Source organism: Amblyomma mixtum, chromosome 2 (genome assembly GCF_055824585.1).
Source record: "Amblyomma mixtum isolate Tamu chromosome 2, ASM5582458v1, whole genome shotgun sequence".
Taxonomy (NCBI): domain Eukaryota; kingdom Metazoa; phylum Arthropoda; class Arachnida; order Ixodida; family Ixodidae; genus Amblyomma; species Amblyomma mixtum.
In genome coordinates this window covers 218558878-218586606 of record NC_143013.1, presented here as the reverse complement: position 1 = coordinate 218586606, position 27729 = coordinate 218558878, and the positions used below count along the sequence as shown (strand labels likewise).

Sequence of the window (27729 nt, the reverse complement as noted above, 5' to 3'; positions counted from 1 at the left end):
CGACTCAGGCTATGAGGGACGCCGTAGTGAAGGACTCCGGAAATTTCGACCTCCTGGGGTTCTTTAACGCGCACTGACATCGCGCAGTACATGGGACTCTAGAATTTCGCCTCCATAGAAATTCGAACGCCGCGGCCCGGATCGAACCCACGTCTTCGGGTCAGCAGCCGAGCGGCGTAACCTCTGAGCCACCGCGTCGGGGTTCTTCTGGTATGTATCAAAATCTTTTTTTTTTTAATCCGAAGTCTACCGAACGACATTTTCGGATGCCAAACTGAGAGTTAATAAGTCGAGCTTATTACAAAGAGAACTAATTCAATCATTATTCTTTTCAGTGACACTTAACAAGCCTGGCAAAATATATACGGCTGTGTAGAACAGCCATTCAGTAGTATCACCCATTGCTAGTTGCATTGACTCGGGACATGTGGTTCTTGAAAAACGCATCGTAAACACATATTCAAGGGCTGGAGCTATATTTTACACGGTGGATTTGACTGGACGAATTAACTTGCCTGAATCTAAAGATATGATATTATGAAACATAAGAAACTTGTTTTGAATTTCGTTGCCACAAGCTGACATGAGCTGATCTAGGGAACAATCAGCCAGTGGTGCCCATCATTCACCCGTGATCGATGGTGAACAGATATGGTCAGAAAAGTCAAATTTACGTGCTTGGATCGAAGTGAATGTAGCAAGCATGGATATGTTGTTCCAGTATCCTTTTGTTGACCTTTGTAACACGCACAACGGGGTTAGTATACTACAATCGAAACCGAAATTTGGTGACGGATAAATGGGTAAATTTTATAACCTTTTCAAAGTATTACTCAAAGTTTTTCTTAACATAAAAAATTTTATTAGACAAAAAGATAAATATATTATTGTGCATATTTTTTTTAAAGGGTATAAAAATTTTTGAAGAAAGTTTGGCTTTGCTTCCTTTAGCGATCCGCAATCAATCCTCAGCCAGCCGAATCCGCATGATGGTGATGAGCTGACGCTTGCGTTGACAGCGATATACAGCGGTTAAACCATCTGTGTTTTTCAAGCTCTGACTTGCCTTCGTGGCACACGTGAAGCGCAGGAATGGGCGCCGACAAATACAGCATCTTACTGCCTACGTACAACGAGAGGGAAAACCTGCCTATCGTGGTTTGGCTCATCGACCACTACATGTCTCAGAGGTGGGCTGCCCCGCGGCTTTGACACGTTTGCACGCGTTGGTCCCGCTCGCGTTGCTGAGAATGCACCCTGTAACATTTCGCTGCTTGTGACTACCCAGCAGAAAGAGCCCAGCTTCCAGTGATGCTGCTTTGAAAGAGCAAATAGTGCCGTTTACATCATGTCATCATATCTCGTTGCCTGTTTTGAAGCTTGACGACCCACTTACAGCTTTCGTTCGCTCGGGTTACCCGGAATTTTTATACAACTGAATAGGTACTGATCGTTTCAGCATATACAGCCAGTATGCAGCAGCGTTTTGCCTCACATCCTTAGTCGTTTGCAGTTGACGCTTGTTTTCTGTCAACCTCAGTCGTTCTGTTAACCTCAGGCTGGAGAGATTTTCACAGTTATCAGTCAAAAAGAAACTCGCTTCAAACGCAACCAAACGAAAAAGCGCATTCCTCGACACAATACCACGCAGATGCCGCACAGAAAACGCAAGCAACGAAGCAGTTTTGCGCGCTGGGAGGCGGTGCTATAATATTATTAAATGCTTTTTAACATCACCGACGCCGTAGACATAACGCATGCGCCGGTTCGCAGTGGCATGCGTGATGATGTGTTCTGCAATTTCTAGTGATTATTAAACATTTCCGAATTCATTAGGCAGCCAAGTTCAAACTGGCAGAATTGTTAAATCTTTGAATTTGACTCTGTTTTAGCTTTTGCTTTATTCCAGTGGCTACGACTTCGAAATTATTGTAATCGATGACGGAAGCCCCGACAACACACTTGAAGCAGCTCAACAGCTCCAGAAGATTTATGGAAGTGACAAGATTGTGAGTCCACTCCACGTATTATACTCATAATCTTCTTATGTACGAGACCAAATGAGAACAATAATTTTCATAACTTGCCTGCCACAACTTCGAAGGAAAGGCCAGTTTGATAAGTGGCACATTTTGGCTGTGCCGGTGGTGATTACGGTAGTTGGTAATGCAAAATTTAAGTGCAGCTCTTATAACGCCACCTGTCAGGTGGCAAGGTATGCTTCTTACACCGATGACTATGATGCAGAACGCAGGAACAGATGCCTAAGAGCTGCGCTCTAAAGGTAGCTCTATTTTTGAAAATGCCCTGTGTTGACAACAAGAATGAAACCAATCTACCTGCTGTATTTGCATGAGTATGCATAAACTTCCTTTTCACACATACTTTGATGTCGTGGTGTCAACTAAATTACAGGGAAGCCAGTTCATGCATGTTGTGACTACTTTCTGTTGATGTCGGCACTGTGTAAACATAAGTTTTATTCATAAGAGATATCAACACTTATGCAAACATTTCATAACATTGCATCGCAATGTGATTCACAAGTATTGTAGGAAATATTTACAGTGACTGAACAATAGCCAAGCAGTGAATTGCAGCACGGCTAGGCAGGGTACGTGGTCAGGAGGCATAGTCCATATTGGTCTGCATATTGATATTTATTTATTTATTTCACGATACCCCTAGAGGCCCTCATTGAGGGTATTACATAGGGGATGGAGGTTAAATGTACATTGGAATATAACAAACAACAAAAACATGAAACAAGTACAATTGACAGGCTAGTGTTAACATGGTAGTAAAATTTAGGTACTTAAGAACAGGATTACAAGCAAAACAAGAGAGAAAAACATTAATGAACATTAGCATACTATTCCTAGGTAGGCGTTACAATATTAAACCATGACAACCAATGAAAAAAGTAATGGCATAAGTTTTTGGGCACAAAGAGTGCAAGAATCAATTGGAACAGTACAGAGCTCAAAAAAAGAAAGCAAAAAATTTCGTTTTTAAATGGCAGTGTCTCTGCATATTAGGTCATGAAATTTACACGCGGTAGGTTCAGTGCCTATGTGTGTTGGTTGGTTATTCCACTCGATTATAGTGCTTGGTATAAAAGACTGCTTGCATCAGGCTTTGACAGGCGCAAAAGAGATGGGTTGGGCGTTGTGATTTTGTAGCGCAATAAGCAGGCATTGTACCCAGGTTGACCTTGCAATTTAGTTGGGCGGATGCACAGCTTGTATTGTAAAGGGGTGCGAGGGTGCATTGTGTGCAGAGCCATTGCTGCCGTTGACACCAGTGATGAAGGTGATATCATAGAAGAACACCCAAACAGCTATCACCGTAAAAGCTTAAACTGAGTCTGAGGAGCATGCTGTGAACTATGGAAAGGAAAACGATAGGGGTAACGTTAAAGGACAGAAGGCAGGTAGGCTGTGGGAAAAAAAAAAAAAGCATAGCCTAGCTGGTATCTTTGTTTAGTTTAGCCTTGCGAAAAGGACTTAGGACTGCGACAGCAGTTGCACAGAATGTAGAACCTGCTGTCTGTCAGGAAAGCAGAATGGATACCAGGGGAAGAGGAACATTGCCAGGGGTAGCAGCAAGGGAAGTGAATAGGTGAGATGTTGAAATATGTGGAGTTAAAAAGCAGGTATATTTCTTGCAAGACATTGGCCATTCAAAGACCACTGGTGCAGGGAGAGCGTAGGCTCTGAAAAAATGGAATGTGCAGGTCACTCTGAGTAGGCGCCCTCGTTGGTCATAGCGAGAAAAGTAAAATGAAGAATGTATGGGTGAAGATCACTGTGAGAGAGTTTTTCGTGCAGTGGGGTGAGCCTGGCTAGTAAGGATGATTACGATGAAGCGAAGGGCCCGCTTGTACCTTGCTTAACATATGCTCATATAAATGACATGGACATGGACATCAAATGGACTGATTGCTTAGTTGGATGTTGAATACTTGGAAAACTGTTCACATTCAGCTAATGTGTTCTCACTTGTCTAAGGTATTGAAACCGAGAGAAAAAAAGCTTGGTCTTGGGACGGCGTATATCCATGGCTTGAAAAGTGCCACGGGTAACTTCATCATTATTCTGGATGCTGATCTTTCTCATCATGTAAGTCAACAGAGTTCTTTTTTCTCGTGATTAGCTGTGAATGTAACACTGTCTGCGGTAAATGGCCTCAGTGTTTGCACCATTATCATAGTGTGATGTAACCTAAAGCTGTGCGTGCACCTGCAGGCTCTTGAGAATAGATCCAAATTCATTATACGGCACACGGTGGTTACAGAGTGTTCCCTGCAATATGCCATCTGTGGTCATGCGATCTAGCTCATGAGCACCACTTGGGCCAGCATGTAGGTGCTTGGGAGGGTACGCCCTTGTCTTTCTGTAGCCATGTGACGTAGGCAGACTGGGCAGAGAGTGCAAAGGCAGGGAGATGTGCAGTCGAATTAATGTTGTGATGATCTTAGCACCAGGAGATGGCAGAAAGTCTTGGGAGTTTTTTTCATCATCCACCCTCCCGTGGCATACATTTGAGTGTAAGCCTTTTCAAGCAGTAGACACCAATTTTTGTTTTATTTTTGTTTTCGTGTAAATGGGGCATAATACACCAGTAAATGTGGATCACTATATAGAATTGGCCTGCACCTGGGAAATAATATGTAACTGAATTTCTCCTCCAATGTAGTTTGTTTTGGTTTCAGCACCCCAAACAGGCGACTGATACATAAAGTAGATTTGAGATCATGTGAGGATTACAAGAACCGCATTGCTTATTTGTTTATTGTGCCCGAACCACAGCAGCCATGGTTATGGCGCACAAACAAATACGTACCAATCATATATCCATGGAAAGGTGGAATGCATCAGTGGAGAACTCAAGGATAACAGCATGGCCACTATTAGCGTTAACTGAACTATAAAGTAAAATATGCATGGGTTTGTACAACAGAGTGTTTTCACCAAGAGGCCATTCTGGTGCCGCAGCCGTTTTGATGGCGTATTAAACAGATTTATTCTGGCATATGAGAGCATTCAGTTAGACTTTGTAGACATCTATAAAAGAAGATTGATCCACATTTTCTTTCCAGTTGACAAATCTTTGAGGTTGCACTATCTGAGCATTCTGGTATAGACCTTTTCAGGGCCCTCGAGGCGTCCAGTTTTTAGGGCTATGGGGAGAACGTGGGGTGCTTAATTCTCAACTCTTTTTCTGTTCTGCGAGCACAGCTCAGTATCCAGTATGGCGGCGCCCATCGACCTCTTTTTGAAAAGGTCTATTCTTGTGGTAAAATTGACGACCAAAGTACCTATCATAATACATGTGAAGAAAACGATGCTGCAACATTTTAAATTCTAGCTTTAGTTACAGTGCCAGTAAGTTTCAAACAACGGATGGAAAAACAAAAGCATAATAGCTCTTTGTTTATTGAAGTCATTCTGGCTTCTGGGGCAGGCTAGCACAAAACCACGATTTTGTTCTGGGCTAGTTGGCTCATTGCTATCAACAAATTAACAAATTAATGAGTGAAGGAACGAGGACACGAGAAAACACACAGCACAGGGCGTGTGCTGACTCTCGACTAAAGGTAAAACTCTAGTAGGCCTATAAACCTATCTTGGCCTACTCTGGTTATTTTCTGGAAGCTGATGGCGCCAGTCTCGTTAACTCTTTGCAGCAGAGGTTTGAACAGGCCTTTATGAGAAATAGACCAGGAAAGATCCTCGGCATCAAGCAAAAATACAGTCGCAGCCCCTTGCAATCCTTTGCGCAGTTACAACCACTTCTAACAAGATGCATACTTGAAACAGGTCAGCTCCCGCCATACAGTTCAGACTGTCATGCAAAAATGCCCTAGATGCTTCTGCAAAGTGCATTTTTCAGAAACTTAGTTTCTTAGTCTTTCTTAGTCTTTCTTAGTCTTTCTTAGTTTTCAGAAACTTAGTTTCTTAGTCTTTCTTAGTCTTTCTTAGTTTTCAGAAACGTAGCTTCTGAAAAAGGCATTTTGCAGAAGCACCTAGGGCATTTTCTACATGACAGTCTGAACTGTATGGCGGGAGCTGACCTGACTCATCTAAAGTATGTAGCTCGTTAGAAGTGGTGATAACCTGCGCCAAGGATTGCAATGAACTGCGGCGACATTTTCGCTTGATGTCAAGGACCTTTTCTACTCTATTCCTCATAAAGGCCTGTTCAAAGCTTTGTTGTAAAGGGTTGATGAAATTGGTTCCATTAGCATCTAGAATGCAGCCATAATAGGCCAAGATAAGTTTATAGGCATACTCCAGTTTTACCTTCAGTCAACAGTCAGCGCCCGTCCTGTGCGTTTTCTCACGTTCTCGTTCCTTCACACTGAATTAATCTGTTGCTAGCACAAAAGCTGCGCCAAAATCAAGCAAATCAGAGATTTGTATTCGGTTGTGTGTATGAGTCATGAGACCTCAATTCTATTGACTACTTGTGATGTCACAGCCTCCGTATAACTTTTGAAACCGAAATGAAAATTATGTTGGAAAAGAAATTCAGTTAATTATTTTTCAGGCATTGGGGAATTCCACGTGGGGATAAGTGTTTACGATCATATTGCGAATTAATCCAAAGAAAGAGTGCATAGCAAGAATTTGGTGCCTCCAGCACTTTCAGGTTGAATACTTTGATACGAAAACATTGCTGCTAGAGGAATTCATAATGTGCTACTTGAGAGAGCAGTGCACTCAGCCTTATCGGAAACTGGAAATTTACTTTATACATACTGTAGTGTGCCCAGTTGTGAAGAGGTTTAGCAGACATTCAATTCATCTGGAGCTGTAGCAATGTTCAGGGATGGTTGGCACTCGTAGCTAGCATATTTTTTAGCACTCGTCTCAGGGTTATTACAGAATTAGCTTATTGCTTTATGTGCCATTTCAATGGTGAAGTTGCATGAAATAATCAACATAGTACTTCTTTCTTATTGATCGTCTGTGTACTTGGGTCCTTGAAGAGAATTCACTTTCAGTATTTAAATTTGGCTTGCTGGCAAGAAATCTTTATTGAATAAGGGTTTCATTGCTACACCCAAAGTGTGCTAACGTTATTGCTGTCTTTGATGTTGAGAGAGTGGTTCGATTTATGGGGTTCAACGTCCCAAAGCGACTCAGGCTATGAGGGACGCCGTAGTGGAGGGCTCCGGAAATTTCGACCACCTGGGGTTTTTTAACGTGCATCGAGACTGTTATCGACCATATATTTGTGTTTGTCGGGGTTGAGAATTTCAGAGATAGCAGGAAAAAAATGTGGCATTTGGCTTATTTGTTACTCATAAAAGATGTTAGTAAATTGGAAGAAAAATCTACTTGAAATACGTTGCTTACGGTAAAATGTCATTATCTCATTTTGACTGTATGAGTTGTCACCCATTGAATGAAATACATTCGCACAAAGATCTCATTATTATACTTGCACTTTAACAGGTGTGCTGCTTTCGGTCATCTGTCTGTGCTTTGCACTTGTAAACTCTGAAACAAACGATTCTCTGTAGCTGGTTTTCCTTACACACTCGTTAGTAGACAGTCTAATAATTTGCAGAGCCAACACGCCGAGTGCCTACAGCGCAGTATGCAGTCCCATTTGCTTCCTAACTTAATAATTGGAGGACACCTTATCAAAGCATCTTATCATCTTATCAATGTAATTGCAGAAAAGCTTACTCTGTGGCTCATTCATTAATCACCTGCCTTGAAACAAGCTAATTCAGACCTCAGCCTACTCACTTGACACTATCAGCCCCGAATATTGTGTCTAGATTACTAGATTACTTTTCTCAGACATACAGATTTCATGAAAAACTGGGCTCTGCTATGAGAAACAGTGGCGTAAATGTGATTGCCATGAGTGTTTTTGCGTTACTGCTGATCACAACATTGTGAGAAGCAAACATTTGCTGCATCTCATAAGTTGCTTTCAATAAATATCCAACTGAAAACTTGATGAAACAGCATGATCTAAGGCTTAGAGTAGCCTTTTTGGAGTAACCTAGAAGTAGTATATTTTATTAACACTGACACTGAAGCCTAGGTTGAAGATAGTAAAATGCTCTGGCTAGCTGCTTACATATTGTGGTATTGTGTTCAATCTGTTATTCTGAGGCTGTGTCGGAAAGAAAAATAATGAATACCTTTTGTAAAAATGGGCACTGCACGTGCTAATTCACATTTCATGCTTTCTTTTTCCAGCCCAAGTTTATTCCAAAGTTCATCGAGTAAGTCTACTTATATTTCTTTATCAGTCTACTTTTACCTTCTCTCGTATGATTTTACTCTCAGCTTTAGCATTGATACAGTTAGGCTTCCTGGCCGCCACGGTGGCTCAGTGGTTATGGCGCTTGGCTGCTGACCCGAAAGACGCGGGTTCAATTCCGGCCGCTGCGGTTGTGTTTCGATGGAGGCGAAATGCAAGAGGCGCCCGTGTGCTGTGCGATGTCAGTGCACGTTAAAGATCTCCAGGTGGTCGAAATTTCCGGAGCCCTTCACTGTGGCATCCCTCATAGCCCGAGTCACTTTGGGACGTTAAACTCCAATAAACCCGAACTACTTTTGCTTGACTTTTTGCATTTTTCACTGTAAAAGGGGAAGTCGACTTAGTGTGAACCTTGGATATATCGAATGGGATCCCCATGATCGTCAGGCTCGTTATAAGTGGGCTCGACTGTACCTCACTTCTAGATGATTGGGGGCCATATATTGGTAACCATTCTTTTGTCCTCCTGGGGTGGTATTCTCCCGGTGTCGCCTTTTGCGACATGTCGCATTCGCTCTTCGCTGATTGGCTCGAGCCGCGGTGACGGCGGCGTGACGACACGGACCCGCCTTCCTGCTACGTCATCGTGACGTCGCCCCAATTTACTACGCTTAGTCGAACAACGGAATGCGCTGAAGCGATTCGTGCGGGCGACGGGCTACCGTTAGCGTACGAACGCAATCGGCAGTTGCGGCTTTTGCGCCCTTAGCGTGAAAACATGGCGACGTCCTTTCAAGCGAGAGCCGCCCGCTTCAGCCAATTCAGCAGTCCTTGCGATTCCGGTCGGCATGTTTACCGGCAACTACTGGTGTTGTTACTTTTCGCTATGACTTACCTTGCTTCGACGATAAAGTTTAAGCTGCAATTCAGCCCAGTTTTTGAGATACGCTCTCGATTCTGGAGCGCGCAAGCCTAATGGAACCGCCAGCTACACTGCTACCGTCTGCAACTGCCCGAAACGCAGCCGAAACCTAGCACAACCGTCCGGAACGAAAGAAAAATAGCTTTGGAGCTTTTTCGCGGTGTTTTATAGACTTAAATGAAGTAAAGCGAGTTTATATTAAATTTGCAAATGTTTTTTTGATTATTAGACGTCATGTGATAGCAAATATTCTTGCTATAAAAGATACGAAACTACTGCTGCTAGTGAATCAGCAGTGGTAAATTGTCGCTTCTCGGAGTGAATGAATGCACCGCAGACGAAAATGCCGGCGGCTTTTTCCGTTTCTTCGAGCATCTGTAAGCACTTTTTTAGGCCCCGCCCATATGCGACATGTCGCAAAAGGCGACACCGGCAGAATACCACCCCTGCTATTGGTACTAGATGCAACCATTGCCGTCATGACTGACAGTATGAGCAGTGTAATTCACTGGCTCCACTACTGATGTGACAACCTCGTTGTCAAGCATGGTTTTCCTACCGATGGCGAGGAATTTCATGCATTGACCAGAACCGGAACAAACGGCATCTGGTAAAATATTGGCCAATATGCTAAGATAAATGTTCTCTACAAGGCGGTTTGCACTGCTTTACAGCGTGGCTTGAACACCCAATACCTATGTATCTAATAGCTTGGTGCTTTTCCCTTCTTTTACAAACCCATTTACAAACAACCCATTTCCCTAACAAAAGGCATTGAGTCTCCCTTTCTAAATACGCAGCTAATTAATTCATTCATTGAAGGTGTGTCTAGCCATTGGTAGAACAAGCATAAGAATGAATTTGCTTAAGAAATATTGCAAAATATGGTCCCCGGTAGTGTGGTTGCCTTCTGAGAGCTGCCTCCTGTGGCAAGATGTTGTGACACAGTTGTAAGCTGTCGTTACCAGTTTTGTGGCTCTGATTTGTTTTGTAGAAAACAGAAGGAGGGCGACTATGACGTGGTCTCGGGCACAAGGTACGTCGGTGATGGCGGAGTCTACGGATGGGACATCAAGAGGAAGCTCATAAGGTGACCCTTCTTCTAAATTTTCTTTTGTGGGGTGCTGATGGGATCTGCCTGCAGTGTTCTCTTCTGGCATGTAGAGCATCAAAACAGGGTTCTGAAGATTTGACAGGGCTTTGTTGCCAGTGCCGCCCGAAATAGAATAGCATTTCTAGCACCTTTTTGTTTTAAGTCAGCACAGGCTGTAGGCTGCCATAAATCAAACTGTATTCTGTTTTGTGAGACATAAAGACATGCAGTTGAGTGCCATGGGTGTGAGATATGTCTGTCATAGCATATTGTCTAATGAGTAGTGAATAGAGTCTATTTCTTCTTTGCATGTGCGAAAGAACTAGACCTATGGAACGCTGTGTTAGTGTGCCTTGGTGTGAAGTCAGGCCTACGACATGCAGCATGTGTGTTGTGGGTGACCGCCACTTCAGGTTTAGGAAGCATGAGTGCAAGGTACTTAAAGGGACACTGAGGAGAAATTGAAGTTGGCTTGTATCGACAGAATACCAGCTCCTGATTACAAAAACACCACTCATACTGACAACAAAGCTCTTGTAACGTAGAAAAGAGCAAGAACCAAAATACAGGTATCGCCGCCACAGGCCAAACTCGCAAGTACAAGTGTGATGAGGTCATAGGACAAGACAGTGTTGCTAGAACCAATGGTTCTAGCAACATTAGGACACGAGAACCCATGAATCACTGAGGCGCAGCCAATGCATGCGCAAATCTCCTTGACGTTGCCAGATGGCGCCACGTACCCAGCAGCTACGCGCACGCCTGCAGCATCGGGACTAATCAGCGCCTGCTCACCGGCGGTAGGCGGGCTCCCGCTATTCCGCTAACGGTAACAAGGTGCACGGTATGCTAAAGGTGTCTATTTGCGAGAACTTCGTTGACGACTTCGAGAGCGGGATCCATCGTAACGCTCGCGAAACGCCGGTGCAAACGTAAACGAAGCGACGGTAGCGACGGCCGCAATAGCCGATAGATGCCTTCAACGTGCGGCCGGCGGTAGCTTTCTCTTCGGCTGCTACTAGGCCGCACTGCTGGGCGCCAGAAATCACAGAGTCTGCGTTACATCATGTGCACGTCATGTTTCACGTCACTTAGTCCTGTGTCATCATAAGAGAATCCCAAGTTTGAATCAGAGCGGCGGGAAAAACTTTTTGAACTTCGAATCCAAATTTCTTAGAAATAAATGCATCTTTCGCTGCCGGCCAAGTGGCAACAAAGCCATGAAATGCCGAACTATCGGATTTTGCTTTAAAAAAAATATTAATGGAGCTCTCCTCACTGTTCCTTTAAGGAAAGCAAAGGAGAAAATTCAATGGAAACGCAGGGATCAAATTGGGATGTGATTGCTCAGAATTTCTTTTGAAAGAGATGCTAATTGCGGGCTTGGCACTATCTTTGAAGAAAAAAAGATGAATGTGTCTTTCCTGCTTCATTTAATCAGCCAACCCCCCCACTTCCAAAAAAAAAAGAATACCGTATTTACTCGCATAATAGGCGCAAATAGGCGCACCCCTAGTTTGGTCAAAATCAGATTTGTTTATTTCCGGGCATAATAGGCGCACCCCAAACTTGGCGCTGTGATCAATACTGTATTTACACGATTGCAAGCCGGCGCCTCCCCCGACCCCCCAATCTTTATTTTAACAAAGTTTTTGCCGAACTGACTACTAGTCCTTACTAGTGCTGCTGCCGTCGCAGCTGCTGCGGACCCACAGCGTGTACAACGACATCGCGGGGAACAGCCGCACATAGTTTTCAGGGATGCTCACTTTCAACGTCTGTTTGGAAAGTTTCATCTCCAGCCGGAAACCTTCCCGACTTAGACCCACGAAAAGCTCGGTGATAGGAGTCACATACGATAATTTAGGCACGCCGCAGTCGCAAGTGCCGCGCTTCTCGGCCATGTCAAATTTCTGGCCCGCCGCACGCTTGCCGTGTCCGAGAGCAAACTTCCAGTCGTGTAGCTGTTAAGGTGCTTGCCCGGCTTGCTAAAATAGCAATGCTCGGTGGCAGCACACGAAAGCCACAACTACGATGAACTAATACGCTACCACAGATCCCCGGCCTTTGACAGCCACAAAAGAAACTGGAGCTGGTAATGCTGATGCCAATGTGGATAGCGAAAGCTCGCGGCAGAGGAAAAAGTTGATGATGATGATGAGCTTGGCCTCGGGCGCCGTCCGTGGGCGGCACCTGGAATCTCGTGTGCGCGTGTGTGGCCTTCACGATCAAGTGCCCATTGCTTCCAGCCGGAGCTGATCGCATAGGCCATGACGTGTGCATTTCGAAGGCTACACCCGCGTGGGTTGTGGAAAGTTTGGGTGCGGCCCTTACCCGGATCTTTTTTTTTAAAATATTTCCTTCGGGAAAACAGAGTGCAGCCCGTACACGGGTGCGTTTATGCGGTATGTTCAATTTTGCGAGTCGATTAATTTCCGGAAATTTTACCCCGCGTAATAGGTGCACCCCAAGCTTTGAGCCAGATTTTCTGAAAAAAAAAAAAAAAGTGCGCCTATTATGCTATTCAATATGGTATTCTCACTGTATCTTAATTTTATGTGGCTGTTCATTTGTATGCATGCTTCTCTTTGTGCTTATGGCTTGCTTCTCTTCGGTTACTCTGGGGCTTTCTCTTGAAATCTGTAGAATTGTAAGGCTCCGAATTCTCTGTTTCAGTTTTATATATAATGCATACAAGGTGTACAAGTGACTCAGTGCTGGTTTACTTTAGGCAAACTGTTTTGCAGTGTGTATATTCTACCCATAGCTGCGTACTTTAATGTTCATGTGATAATGGGCACATCGTGGCAATTGCCAAGTTCCATTCATCACACTTAAAGGGACATTGAAGTCAAATAGAAGTTGACGTGGGTCGATGGGGTGCTGTATTGTAATCACAGACAGACTGCTTTCACTGAGAAAGGAGCTTTCATAGGCTAGAAAAGACCAAAAAATCGAAATATAGGTGTTGACATCACTGGCCGATTTCGCAAGTAAAATGCGTGCGTCAACAGCTACTTTTCGGCACTGATCCCTCAGGCTGCGTTACACCGCCGTTTACCAAGGGAGCCCGTTCTTTTCGGTAGAGACGGCGACGAGTTTGAATCGGCGGTGGGAACATTGTTACACCAAATTCGCTCGGCAGTATAAATGCATCTTTTCATGCTGGACAAATGTGAGCATAGCCAGAAAGCGACAAAGAATCAGTTTTTACTGAGAACAATAATTGGATGGAGTTGGAAAAGTGGAAACTGGCCATTGCTGTGCCATGATGCATCAGACCTGATGGATCATCTGCCAGAAGTCGGTCCACAGGTTTATGTGTTGTTGCTAACGACTGGACATTTGAAGTCTCATAAGAACTGCTGGAGAAGGACGTTCATTCAATTGCTCGACATGCAGCCATCTGTTCCAAGATAGTCTATGACAACGGAGCCCTCCTCACGTGTCTTGTCTTTTGGGTGGGCAGGGGAATGCCCTTTGCTGGTGTCTTAGTTCTTTGAGAGCGCATGCATTCCTTGTGAGGTTGTTGCCAGTGGTGCCGTGCGTCGTAGTCCTCTGGTCAGAGGGATGGAAGTCCTGGGTTTACATCAGCACGGGAAAACAGGCGGACCACAGCTCTTTGGTCACATTAATTGGAAAGCTCCAGTCCAAAATGCAATAAATACCCTATGGCCAGCTTTGGAAGGGTAGGAGACAATTATGAGCTATGACATTAGCCATCACCAGTGCCTTGCAACTGCTTTGAACATGACGATAGCGTTAAAGGCCCTGTTCACGAGGAAATACGGTGTCGGCGTTGTGAGTGAAAAATGACGGGCATGGCTCTGGCAGTTAGGGCCCAGAGAGTAGCAACCTATAGGAGGCAGGTGGGCCATCTAGGTTATGTGACATTGTGGCGTCATCGCAACCTGCCCACAGGATAGCGAGCAAACTTCCCACCATGGCAGATGTCAGTGAAATTAATGATTGGTCGCTCGGGAAGGGCAACCTGGGCCGCACAAGGCCTACCGCTCACCTTCCATTCCATATATGGGAATTAACCCATTGCACTATCGCGTCATACCCTTAAGACGGAGCTCAAGTGTTCCCTCCAACATTTTAGCCCCGCCGCGTTGGCTCAGTGGTTATGGTGCTCGGCTGCTGATCCGAAAGACGCGGGTTCGATCCTGGCCGTGGCGGTTGAATTTCTTTGGAGGAGAAAGTCTGGAGGCCCGTGTACTGTGCGATGTCAGTGCACGTTAAAGAACCCCAGGTGGTCGAAATTTCCGGAGCCCTCCACTACGGCGTCCCTCATAGCCTGAGTCGCTTTGGGACGTTAAACCCCATAAACCAAACCAAACCAAACCAAACCCTCCAACTTTTTTCCTTGTCTACTTTCTGACCAACCCTTTATGGTTGAGTGCTACGCATTATAGAGCAGTCCATTGCCTCCAAATTTTGGAGACCGTTAAATTTCCTATAGAGCTCGGGGGAAGTTTTGTGAGAAGTAAAAAGGGCTCTAAATCCACATCGCCATAATTGACATCACGATAAGCCCACTACCAAATGCCTCCTCTGTTTAGGGTTTTAATGCAGATGAGCCAGCAGTTTAAGAAGGAGAATTAGGTAGGCGCATTCATCATGGTTGGGGTTCAATATTTGAGATCAAAGATCTTCATGTTACTAAGGCAAGCAGCAGTGCATGAATGTGATTACCCGGACACAAAAAAGGTGCAGGCAACTTTATGGCTTGGTTTTATGGGGTCTAGCACCCCAAAACAACTCGGGCTATGATGAATACCATAGTGGAAGGCTCCGGGTGATACTGACCAGCTGGGCTTCTTTAAAGGGCAACTGCAGAGGTTTTAGAATTCGATGAGCTTAAAGAGTTCTAAAGTGTGAAATTTGCAGGTAAAGCATGCGAAGTCCTTTTGGGGTAACATGTGAAATGGTGATGCAACCACCAATTAAAATTGTGGCGACCATCAAGCTTTCCCGCAGCGCACAGTGCCAAGTGGAGAGCACATGATGACATCGTCGACGGTACCAGGACATTTGCAATGCATAAAGGCCTGCTTTGAAGGAAGAAAACCAACATCGCCGATGGCAAATCCTGCCTTGCATTGTTTGGCCGTATCCAACGACACATGGCAGGGTGTGGTTGACAGCAGTGAGAATTTGAAATCTTGCAGTCCGTAACTTCAAGCCACGCTCCTCTGGTGCTGTCAGGAGAAACCTATAATCTAATCACTGATTGCATCGTTTTAAGTGGTGGCACAAAAACAAACAAAAAAAACTTGCCATGCTTAATCTACAGCATTTATAGATTTGAATCCTGAAATCTTGCGGAATTCTCAGAGTGGTGCTTTTGGCCTTTAAAGGGACAGCGAGGAGAGCTCTATTGATATATTTTTTAAAGCAAAATCCGATAGTTCGGCATTTCATGGCTTTGTTGCCACTTGGCCGGCAGTGAAAGATGCATTTATTTCTAAGAAATTTGGATTCGAAGTTGAAAAAGTTTTTCCCGCCGCCCTGATTCAAACTTGGCATTCTCTTATGACAACACAGGACTAAGTGACGTGAAACATGACGTGCGCATGACTTACCGCAGACTCTGTGATTTCTGGCGGCCAGCAGTACGGCCTAGCAGCAGTCGAAAAGAAAATTACCGCCGGCCGCACGTTGAAGGCATCTATTGGCTATTGTGGCCGTTGCTACTGTTGCTTCGTTTACGTTTGCACCGGCGTTTTGCCAGCGTTATGATGGATCCCGTTCTCGAAGTCGTCAATGAAGTTCTCGCAAATAGACACCTTTAGCATACCGTGTACCTTGTTACCGTTAGCGGAGTACGGGGGGCCCGCCTACTGCCGGTGAGCATCGCTGATTGGTCCCGATGCTGCAGGCCCTCGTGTAACTGTCGGGTACGTGGCGCCATCTGGCGACCTCAAGGAGATTTGCGCATGCATTGGCTACGCCTCAGTGATTTGTAGCTTCTTGTGTCCCAGTGTCGCTAGAACTATTGGTTCTAGCAACACTGTTTTGTCCTATGACGTCATCCCGCTTGTACTTGCGAGTTTGGCCTGTGGCGGCGATACCTGTATTTTGGTTCTTGCTCTTTTCTACGTTACAAGAGCTTTGTTGTCAGTATGAGTGGTGTTTTTGTAATCAGGAGCTGATATTCTGTCAATACAAGCCAACTTCAATTTCTCCTCAGTATCCCTTTAATGTGAACTGACTATGCACAGTACAAGGGCCTCTAGCATTTCGCCTCCATCGAAATGCAACTGCGGCAGCCTAGATCAAGCCTGTGTTTTTCAGGCCAGCAGCCGAGTACCATAAGCACTAAGCCGCCACTGCGGCACGCAGGCAACTTTCATACATTGTTATACATCAGCGAATCTTTGTACAAGTGCGGCAGAGTGAACTCTGTTGTGCTGCTGCTTCTGGCCGTGCTAGAATTTTTATGTAATCTTTCATTCATGGCGAGCAATCATTAAACCTGAAAGTATGAGGATTGTGATCTGTACACAAGTATGCCTGAACTTGTATGGGAGTGAGGGGAAAAGGAGAATAATAAAAGAAATGTGGATTGCTTGTGCTGATTGCTCAGTCTACTGTGGCTGCTTGAGTGGCTCATTTTTTGCTTGTTTCCTCATCACCAGCCGGGCAGCCAATTTCCTGACGCAGCTCCTTCTGAGGCCAGGTGCGTCCGACTTGACAGGAAGCTTTCGGTGAGGCTTTGAACAATCTACATTGCACTTTAACAGACCTCATGTGATTCTTCCTTCTTCTCGTGTTATGTGATTTTTTCTTTGTCTGTTGTCCTTGCTTATGTCTCTTTCTGAGGTGTATCTGACTATGTGTTTCTCTTATTACTGAACCTGGCTATCTTCCTCTATATCTTGGCAGCTTCCGAAGACCAAGAAATGTGAGGGGAAAAGAAACAGTTGGCATTCTTTTAGCACATTCGAGCTCACTTAAGTAAAATATTTTTGTGTGTGTGGGGGGGGGGGGGGGGGGTCATCTTTTTGTGTGTTTGTGCAAGTGTTCAGGGATTAAAGACTGAGTGTTAAAGTAGGGGGACACATAAACTTAGTAATGCAAAAGGGTTAATAAGCATGGTTTTCCACACAATTGTCCACGCTTGGTAAATAATCTGTGCAATTGAATTTTTCCTCCAGTGTAGTTTAGGTTTCAGTTTCAGCCAGCTGAACAGAGAATATGATGTCATAGCAAGGTATAGGTACTGTGAAGCGCGCAAAAATTATCATATTAATAGTTGCTTGTTCATAAGCTGTCATTTTGGTTCTTGGGGGTGGCTGGCATAAGAAAAGGAAAGCAGGGATTATGTGAGCTCAGCTAGGCAGTGACTGAACAAATTCAGTTGTAAATTTTTCGCTAACTGGAAGCCGTACCCACGTGGTGGTCCACATATTCCAATTTCTTGCATATCATTAAAAAATAAAGAAACCTGGAACCAAACATTTGGTGGCCCTACTCTTTTATGATGCATACTTTTTTGTGAACTTGGTTGTTTCTTGGCGCCTGAGAATTGCTGAAGAAGGTTTGACGTATTGACTTTTCCTTGATTTGTTCTGAGTTGAGACTGTTGGGTGATGGAAGAGAAAGGTGTTACAAACTTGGGTCACAGTCAGGACTTGTTTCACCAAACTGCTTATATTTAGCTATTTATAGCTACCTGGCTAACTATTAGTATTTGTATATCTCATTTTCTGTAGCTGCTTTCCAATTGTTTCAGCACAGTGAGATCTTGCTTTCAAGTTAGCACTTGGCAGTTGCAGTCGAACCTGCATATATTGTATTGAATTCGAAGGCGGTCCTGAAATAGTTCAAAATATCAGTTATTCAGTAGAAAAAAAAAATGGCTGTAGATAAACTGTTTGTAATCTACCAGCATAAATACATTGCACCCATGCTAGAAACGCACTTCTTACAGCGATGTGTTGCTAAGCTTAACCTGCTTTGCATCGACGGGGCAACGGACAGTACTTTGGAATTAGCCACAACCTATCGTAAGGTGTCTGATCCTGTTACCAGCACACTATAACTAAAATAATCTCATTTATAACTAAGTTACAGGTGGTTTCCGCAATGTCTTTGTCAACGAAGCAAGCTAGGCGAGGGCTGCAGCTAGGCTTTAGTTGATTGGCTTCACCGCATGACTGTGATGTGACGTGGAAAATGAGTTTAAGAGGCAGGAGGCCACACTCTAGCACACCCCATGTTCTCCTCGTCACTTGGTCCAACCTTTTTCTGCGCACGAAAAGTCATCGTGGAGCGCTGTTAGGAGAAGTTCCACTTGCAGGCGTATGGCGAGGCATTCGAGATAGAGAATGTTCCGTGATGGTGAGTTTGATAAATGAGGAATATAGTGCTGTAATTTTGCATGGGAAATTTTTAGAGGATGTTCTGGCTGCTCAATATGAACAGAAATTCAGTAATATGGGTTTGATATATTCAGGGCTCGGTTGTATAGCATTTTTTGTACTTTATCTTCACTGAAGTGAATTTCAGCTCTACCAACATTACAGTGCAGTAAATACATTCATAGTACCACCCTTGGAAGAGCAACATTTTCACCATTTCATTTTAATGGATTATTGTTGTGCAGAAAGCTGTCATTGAGTTATGGCTACAGATAGATCTTGGTATTTCGCGTGATCGACAGCCCTATCGAGAATATGCTAAAATATACAGCAGGCTTTAGTTTAATACTTGGTCATTAAGGGACTGCTTTCAAGGCAGTTATGTCAGCATTCTGCTGCATTATACTACATTTGAGTGTTCTTGCATAGTTGTGGGAAATAATGATTGCATTAGGCTTGCAATTGTTCAGATTTGATCCTGCAAACTTCTGGTTCGTTGGCACAAGTTCTGTAACTTTTGTTGCTCGTGACGTTTCCAGCGTGCTTTGAGCTTTAGTTTTATTCACAGTAGTATTACCACTTATTTTGAACATACATTTCCAGTCACGGTGGTTCTGCCTGAAGAAACTGACTTCTGCTATAGCAGGTGACTGAGCATAATAGCAAGAGTGGTGTGAAATATTTATCACCAGACTGGCTGTAGGCTGCTCTCATTCACTGAAGTATCATTATGGGCATCCGTTTATAGGTCAGTTGTCGTATAGGTCGTTTGGAAAGGCCAGTACAAGATTTCCGCTCAGCTTCAAGAGATTTGGAACAGTAGCTGCGCATTATGAGCCACGTTTCATGGCCCAGAAGCAAACCTCGTGGGCTGTATATTTTTGACAAAAAAAGACTGCTCATACCTTTCTGCACAGTGAGTTCTTATTTTGAGCACAGTTAGTGCTGTTTTTGCATGTTACATTACCATTCAAGTGCTTGTGCAGAAATGAGTCTGAGGTGTTGAGATAAGAAGGAGGTCTGAAAGAATGGTGTAGCATAGTCCAGAGAATGTGCTTTGCTTTGTTGTACGGTCACGTGCAGGTGAGTAGCACTTGTCCGCACGTTATTGTTACCACCAGTGATGTTGCTCGTAATCTGTTCACACACAGGCAGTCGGAGATGAAGGCACTTCGTCTAGCTTATCTTCAAAATGCACTTTTCATTTGTGGCCTTGCGCAGTCATGTGGGCTACATGAACAATGTTCCTTGCATGCAGCTGAATTTTTGTCAGATTTCGTATGGAGGCTTTTTGAGAAATGGCAGTTAGCGATTGCTCTTTTGCTTCGAAAGGGAGTGCCACTGTTAGTACGTATTATTTGAGTAACATGCACAGATTTTTGCCAGTCTTTGTAGTGATCGCTCATGGGTTGCCCAGCATTCTACTTGGTGCTTTTTTGTTTTTTGTTCAATCCTTGCCTTCTCACATAGGTTATGATGCATTACTATATATAAAAATGAAATTTTGCCAGTGGCCAGTTTCAGTGCGCAAAGAATGTTCACAACCATGTTCACAACCATGTTCACAACCATGTTCACAATCATGTTCACAACCATGTGTGCAACAAAGAAGGGGCAGAAAATGCATAACGTCATTGTAGCTGGACAAGCAGTGTAGAAGGTACGCATGCGCTGCACAAGACCTTCCATTCCAGCCTGCTATAGCAGGTGTCGAGACGAGGGAAAAAAACCTTGGCTGTGAACAAGCAGCAGCTGTGTCAAGAGAGCTCCAAGTCCTGTGTACATGCTCAGAACCATTTGAAGAAAACTGCTTCCTTCTTTCCTTTGCTTACCCTATTTACTTGAATCTGAGCTGGGCGCGATTTTATGCAGACACCCGAAAGTTGAAGGCCAAAGAAAAAAAACTTTCTTCAAATCTAAGCTGGCCAAGAAATGGTTGAGAACAACAGAAGGGATAGCATGTAGACGGCATTTATTTCCACGAACCTGCTTCTGCTCACTCGTCCTTCCTTGTCTTTGCTGGCCTCCTTATCACTTTCTTCTTCGTACAGTGCACAATCTTCTGTACCATCTAGTGCATTAGAAATTCTGCACTTTCGGAGCAAGCACGCAGCCAAGCTTTCCGGGATGCTGCAGTGATCCAGCTACCATAAAAACTGGAATATAGGTCGGACTGGAATATAGGTCGACCCCCAACAAATCAATTCTAAAAATGAAAGAAAACTTTTTCAACGGCACAAGTACCAAAAGACACCCTTACCTTGAAACCAATGTGACTCAACCGGCTGCAGAATGGTGACAGTACTAGTTATTTTCATTTGGATGCTGCTCGTACGTACACCCGGCCAATTCTTTAACGCCGCTGAGCGGCGAAACAAGCGAGATATGCACAAGTGTACACATGCGCTTACTCTCGCTTCTTTCGCCGCTCCGTGATAAGGTGCTGACAAACACGCGAGGCAGTGGTCGCGCGATACTGTTGAAGAATTGGCTGGGTTTGCAGTTCACAGAAGGGCACGAAGTGCGCAAGCGTTACTGCGAGTCATCAGAGTCGTCTGAATTCGAGTCGGATGACAATTGCTTCTCGCTGCCCACGTCCCATAGATCATCATCCTCTGTGCTGTCTAGCGCATTGCTTATGTTGCATTTTCTAAAAGACTTGCGTACCATCCCTGCGGGGAGAGATTTCCACGCCGACAACACCCAGCCACAAACCAAAATAACTTTGTGACAACGGAAACGCAAATTGGCGGTGCCACAACGTTGCCATACCGTGCTGCTGCTGATGGCGATGGTGATGGAGGCTGTTGACTTCAGCCGCCCATTGTTGCAAGACTTCCGTAGTTTTTCCACTATTGATTGGTATATAAGACGGGGGTCGACTTTTTGCCATGGTTTTTTGAAAAAAAAGTTCAACCTATATTCCGGTTTTTACAGTAGCTACAACTTCTGGCAACGTGCACTTGATGCAGCCTGTTGGAGTTAGCTCGCACGTTTCACTGGTACCGTGGAGTGCCGCGTTGTCTTGCCAGCTCTCTCACTGTAGTGTTTCTGTCATCACTGAAAGTGCCGCTGACCTCCGCGATTTCGCGAGCTCTGCCAGTGCTGATTCCACTTCGGGATGGCGGCCTTTCTTCAAGCTCGTGAAGACCCTTCTCATTGCTGTGCCAGCAAAAAGTTCGTCAAGCTGCCCCCTTCAATGGCAAAATTCATTTCATCCGCGCCGAAGTCCCAACTGGCTTGCAGGTTTAAAGACTTCTCTGCAGCGAGCACAACTTTTCGGTTCAAGGCGGCACTATAATTGTACCGTCTGCTTGGTGCTGCGATGTTTGTGAAAAATCTCATGTGAAAAACTTGCACTGCTATGGAATGTGCCCACGCCATCACGTGAAGAAAAAATGAGGGCAAAATGGCAGCCAATGCTCATGTCTGCTTTTATTGGCATTAGCTACAGTGTCTTCTGTTGGAATTTCGAGGAGGGGGGCACCTGCGTGCTGCTTTTTTTTTTTTTTTTTGAATTGTCATCATATTTTATGAATATAACGACAAAATCCTCGTATCTAAGCTGATTTAAGAGTTCATATCTTGTGTTTCTGTAAAAACTAGCGGCCTAGATTCAGATAAACACAGTATGTATATGTTAATTATTAAGGCGGAAGCCTTTAATGCCTCATCGTTGTAAGCAGGAGTTGTCGACAGAAATGTCACGCTTTTCAGTTGGTTGAAGCGGTCATGACGTCACAGTGCGCGAATTTCAAACGGGGCCAGCTGTACTTTGGCTAGTAACCATGCAACCAATTAAAGGGATCGCATAGTGATGCTCCAAGTAGTGATGCTCCAAGTAAGTGGGACTGAGGTTAGTTAATTGCTTAACTACCCAATTAGCCTGATTAACCTTTCTAGTCAGGCCAGATAAATAAATAAAACCGAGTGGGAAATTGGTTGAGCTCGGGAATCGAACCCCGGTCTCCAGAGTGCGAGACGAGCATGCTAACCACTCTGCCATGCCAGCTGGACGGTTTGGAATGAACATAGGTGCGTCTAGTGAATATGGTGTCTTCGCTCACTCCCATCTTCCTCCCCTCCCATTACAGGGAGGTTCAGGTGTCCACCGAGATACAAGAGAAAGATACATTTCCTTTCCTCAAAAACCAGTTTACCGATGAGCAAGGCGTAGAACCGAAAGGGCGATGGCGTTCTGTTGGGCGCCCTGGCAGCGTTGCAAGACGCTGTCGCATTCCACTCTTAGAGGCGAAGCTTAACATCTTAACCACACATCAGTGATGCAAGCAGCAACACTGCGTTCAGGGCTTTCGCCTCACCGCACTTTAGGTCAACAAAGTGCCCCTCTGAATTATTGGTTGATCTTCTTTTTGTTTTTCTTATCTGTGCTGTAAACTGCAGGTTGTACAAGAAGGATGTGCTACAGAAGCTAGTGGACAGCTGCACTTCCAAAGGCTACGTCTTCCAGATGGAGATGATTGCACGGGCCAGGCAGTTTGGGTGCTCCATAGGCGAGGTGAGTGCTGTCGATCATGCTGCCAGCAGCTTGATTGTTTGACTGCATCATTTTTTTACTTGGTTGTTTCAGGAGTTGCACCCTCCTTGACGAATTCACTTGAACGAATGCCATATAGGGGAGCTGTAGCAGAGCTCAGTGTGTGATATGCGTGATGAATTCTTACTGCAGGAAACCTATCAAAACTAGCAACTCAAGGTGCAGGAGAGTATTGAACATGTTTGGTGCCCTGTCAGCATTTGTTTAAAGGGACTGAAAACTAAATCTTAAGGCCCAGTTTTTTTTCCAGTCCAAACAAAACTTAGTGTTCGAGATTCCAGATTCCTCAACAGTTTTGTTAAGAACAGTGTAGAACATTCGTACTCAGAATCCTTTTTTTTTGTATCCCAGTGTGTGGTAGCGTTTGCACACTGACAAAAGTGATGAACTAAAAACTTAATGTAGTCCCAGCCACCAGACAGTATTTAGACAGTTTTATTATAGCATACATTTGAGACTCCACACCCAAAGCTGTTACAGCACAGTTATCCCCATCAACCACAGTTGTTGACCTTGGTTACTGCTTCAGCCAAGAACTGCAATGCACTGTGGCGCCATCTAGCTGAAAAGGCTCAAAGCACTTCATTGGTGGCATGACGGGATTGTTACTTTTCATCGAAGGCTGCACTACAGACAGCATTAACAAAGCAGCTCCCAACCCAACGAAGAATCTTCTGGAGTCCCTGACTTTGAGGGTGTAAAAATAAAATAAGTATTGCTGCGACTGGGTTTCGAACCCGCGGTGGCGCGGACAGATCAGCTTCACTGGCTACTACTGCATGAGAGCACTATGCAACCGCCGCTGCCAATCACGCCTCATGTTAAACTGCAACACACTCTCGCGCTGCCTGCATTGCACATCGTCGTCTTCATCAGCTTCTACCTAAATCAGCTTAACCTCGATGATAGCTTAACCGATAGCTTAACCTTAGTCTGCCAGATGTGCCGACGACCCAGCAAAGCAGAACGATGAGCCAACCAGGCTAAACACATGCATTCGCACTTCTACTTGGCTTAACCACGTTAAGCCCCTACCACTTTTTATTCCGTACATGTTGCTCCGTGATTCCTATCATTGCCCATTTTTGGTTTATTGCATGGTCGCTCGCAGCTTGTCTCTTATTTCGGTAGCGCAAAGCCAGCACATGAGCACTGAACAAAAAATTTCAAAATTTCCTTGCACTCGCCAGTGCCTCCATTTTCACAGCGGTAAAGAGTGCAAATAAAATGGCTTATGTAGCAAGAGTCTTCGCAGCTGGCTTTGCCACTTTCAAAAAATGTAGCAAAAAAAATAAATATGAGATAGCATTATCAAATTGCCGGTGCATTCGTCATGTGATCGCTTTTGTAGCGTGCACTCCGTTTCTTCAAATGCCGCCATAACGCCTTGTTTTGCAGCATTAGTGAGATTGCAGTATTTCTCTCGAGGTAAGAGCCAGCCATGAGCAGTCTTATGCACTTCGATGAAAGCAAGGACTCGGCCGAGACAGGCGCAACCCAGACGTAAAAACACGTTAGTGACCACTGTGCTAGATCTCCCAGAGTGATATTGCAGGCATGTTATGGTGAAAATGAATGCGTAGGCTGGACCCATGTACAAAAATCGCTGTGTTATAAAAATCAATGAGCCCCGCCGCGGTGGCTCAGTGGTTATGGCGCTCGGCTGCTGACCCGAAAGACGCGGGTTCGATCCCGGCCGCGGCGGCTGAATTTCGATGAAGGCGAAATTCTAGAGGCCCGTGTGCTGTGCGATGTCAGTGCACGTTAAAGAACCCCAGGTGGTCGATATTTCCGGAGCCCTTCACTACGGCGTCCCTTTGGGACATTAAACCCCGATAAACCAAACCAAACTAAACCATAAAAATCAATGAGAGGAAGTAAGCGCGTTGTTTTTTTGAAACCTGCTGCTAGTAAGGTTTACTAGCGGCCACCGTCAATTGCACAGGGTTTTCAGTGTCTCAATGTTGAAGTCAAGCATTCAGGTGATAACCAGTAAAGTATCATCCATGCTAAGCCCAAATACCAAGCGAATGTGAGCCTGCTGGCCAGAAAATAGCTGCTGCACCACTAGCAGCGCGCGCTCTCTCTATATGAAAGTTTGGCCAGGGTTTTTGGACCAGAAAAAAACAATCATTGCCGGAATATGCTATTTGCTTATTTACATGTTTTTTGTTTGTATATTTGTTGTTATATACAAGTGTGTGAGCTTGAAAATGTGATATAGTCAGACCAGGTAGTATAAAAATCAGACGAAATGTGAACAGGAGAATTGAAACGCAAACTGCACGACTAGAATATAATAAATAGGCAGGCAGAAGACTAGAGTGGTTGACATTCACATCAAAGGTGCAGAGACTGCTGTTTGGAAGTAACGTGTAGATGCGTGTAAGGGCCGCACCCGTCTATGGGCCGCACCCCGTTTTTCCGAAGGAAATGTTTAAAAAAAATAAATCCGTGTAAGGGCTGCACCTGAACTTTCCATGAACCCGGCGGGAATAGCCTTCTAAATGCACGCACCGTGGCCTCCGCGATCGGCTCCGGCTGCGAACAACGGTGCTCTCGATCGCGTAGCGCTTGATCGCGGGGGCCAAGCACGCGCACAAGAGCTTTCAAAAACCGTCCATGGATGGCGCCCGAGGCGGCGGCCATCATCATCATCATCGTCAATTTTTTGCTATCCCACATCGGCATCAGTATCGCCAGCTCCAGCCCTTTACGGCGTGTTAGCGTGCCCACCGTAGTTGTTGTGGCTTTCGCGTGTTGCTGCCGAGTAATGCAGTTTTAGCACGATGGGCAAGCACCTTATCAGCTACACGGCTGGGAGTTAGCTCTCGAACGCGGCAAGCGTGCGGTGGACAGGGAATTTGACGTGGCCGAGAAGTGTGTCCGATGATCGTGCAGGCTCTCTAACACGGCAAGCGTGCGGCGGACAGGGAATTCGACGTGGCCGACAAGTGCGTCCGATGATCGCGAAATCAAAAGGGTGCACTGAAAAACACAAGCTGCAAAAAGTGCGCTTTCCAAGGCGAGCTGTGTGAGTTTCCCGAATCGGAAGAAGAGCTGCTCTGCTATGTGATGGAAATGCGGAACAACGGCTACGCGTTGATAGCAGACATGCTGCGCGGCTTCTTTGGGATGAGCGTGCACCAGAGCTCAGCACCAGCTCAGAGTCGAAATACTCCGCGAGTGACGATTGAACGTAGAATAAATGCTGCTCATTCCGTGATTGGTGTGTTTTTGCTTTAAAAAAAATTTTTTTTTCGTACATTGCGTGTATAGGCCGCACCCTGAAAATTGGCCCCCAAACTGGAAAGAAAGTGCGGCCCTTACACGCGTTTATACGGTAATGGGCCATGCATGTATTTTCTCTCGAGCCGCTGAGATTTTTTATTCTTTGTGCTCTGATTTCAATTGTTTTGTTCACGTTTCATTTGATGCTGGTGGTACTTTACTATGACAGTCATTTCGGAAGATTAATGACTAGCTTTAATCCTTGTACATAGAATGTATTTTTGTTAATATGAGCTGCAGGTTTGGAAATTTTGGAAATTTTCATGCTTGTTCAAGCAAAATCGAGTTCTAACTGCAAGGCATCTCTTTCGATGGTTCCTGGCATTCACCACGAATCATAACATTGTAAGCACGTCATTCACACACGATCATGCACTGCTATTGGCAGTATTGCCTAGAGTACGTTCATAATTATGCAATCTGGGAGGTAATTGGCACAAATTGGAGAAAAGAGAAGGCTGAATAAAAAACAAAATGGATTGGTTAAGTGTGTGGAACAGACTGTAGTTGATATCAGAAAAGCCGCACTACATATTTATGTCTTTGAAGAAAGCACTGCTGAAATTTCTGAAGGCAATCTAGATGACAAAGGCTCTTGTGTGATTCAGGTCTTTCGATTGAGACCTTAAATTTTGTGCGTTCAGTGGTAAGAAGAAAATTAGAATGGGAACAGCAGTGACACAAATCAGTCATGAATGAACATTACAAAATATGTAACGCGTGTATCTCATTTAGTTGCACTAACCTCTTTGCGTGAAACTTGTCTCATTAGGCTGTGGTGGCTTACCCAATGTCCAGATGTTGTACACACGAAGATGTATTTGCTTAATCCAGCTTTCATCATAAGGCAGACAGCGTTTCTACCTTGAACATTTGTTGTCACTGTTTAACTTGCTATAATACTGTGGACAAGTCTTTGTCCCACCACAAACATAAATGTTCATATGCGTGTCTGGTGACTTCCTGATGGAATTGTCTTAATAATTTTGTATCTGACCTGCAGGTTCCCATAAGTTTTGTGGACCGGTTCTACGGGGAATCCAAGATGGGAAGCAACGAGATTGTCCAGTTTGCCAAGGGCCTCCTCTACCTGTTTGCCACAACGTGACCCCAAAATGTGTTTATTATTCCAAGGAGCACATTTGTTGGCATCTCTTTGACGAGCGCATTGTCGTCTGTTTTGTAACTCTACTAATAATTTTCTTGGTGTTGCCATATTTTCCCCTGTGTCATGCAGTTTTGAAATAAAATATATGGTTCAAAAAGT

General features: G+C 44.7%; 1 protein-coding gene across 1 annotated transcript; it reads left to right on the top strand.

Annotated features, from left to right (window-relative positions):
• Nucleotides 1–966: 966 nt before the first annotated feature.
• Dpm1 (Dolichyl-phosphate mannosyltransferase subunit 1) lies at nucleotides 967–27729 on the top strand. The gene is made up of 8 exons (XM_089573113.1): nucleotides 967–1190; nucleotides 1910–2009; nucleotides 4011–4121; nucleotides 8226–8251; nucleotides 10146–10241; nucleotides 16889–16957; nucleotides 23018–23132; nucleotides 27466–27729. Exons 1-8 carry the CDS (start codon nucleotides 1093–1095, stop codon nucleotides 27568–27570), a joined length of 720 nt encoding a protein of 239 aa, XP_089429239.1. The 5' UTR covers nucleotides 967–1092; the 3' UTR covers nucleotides 27571–27729.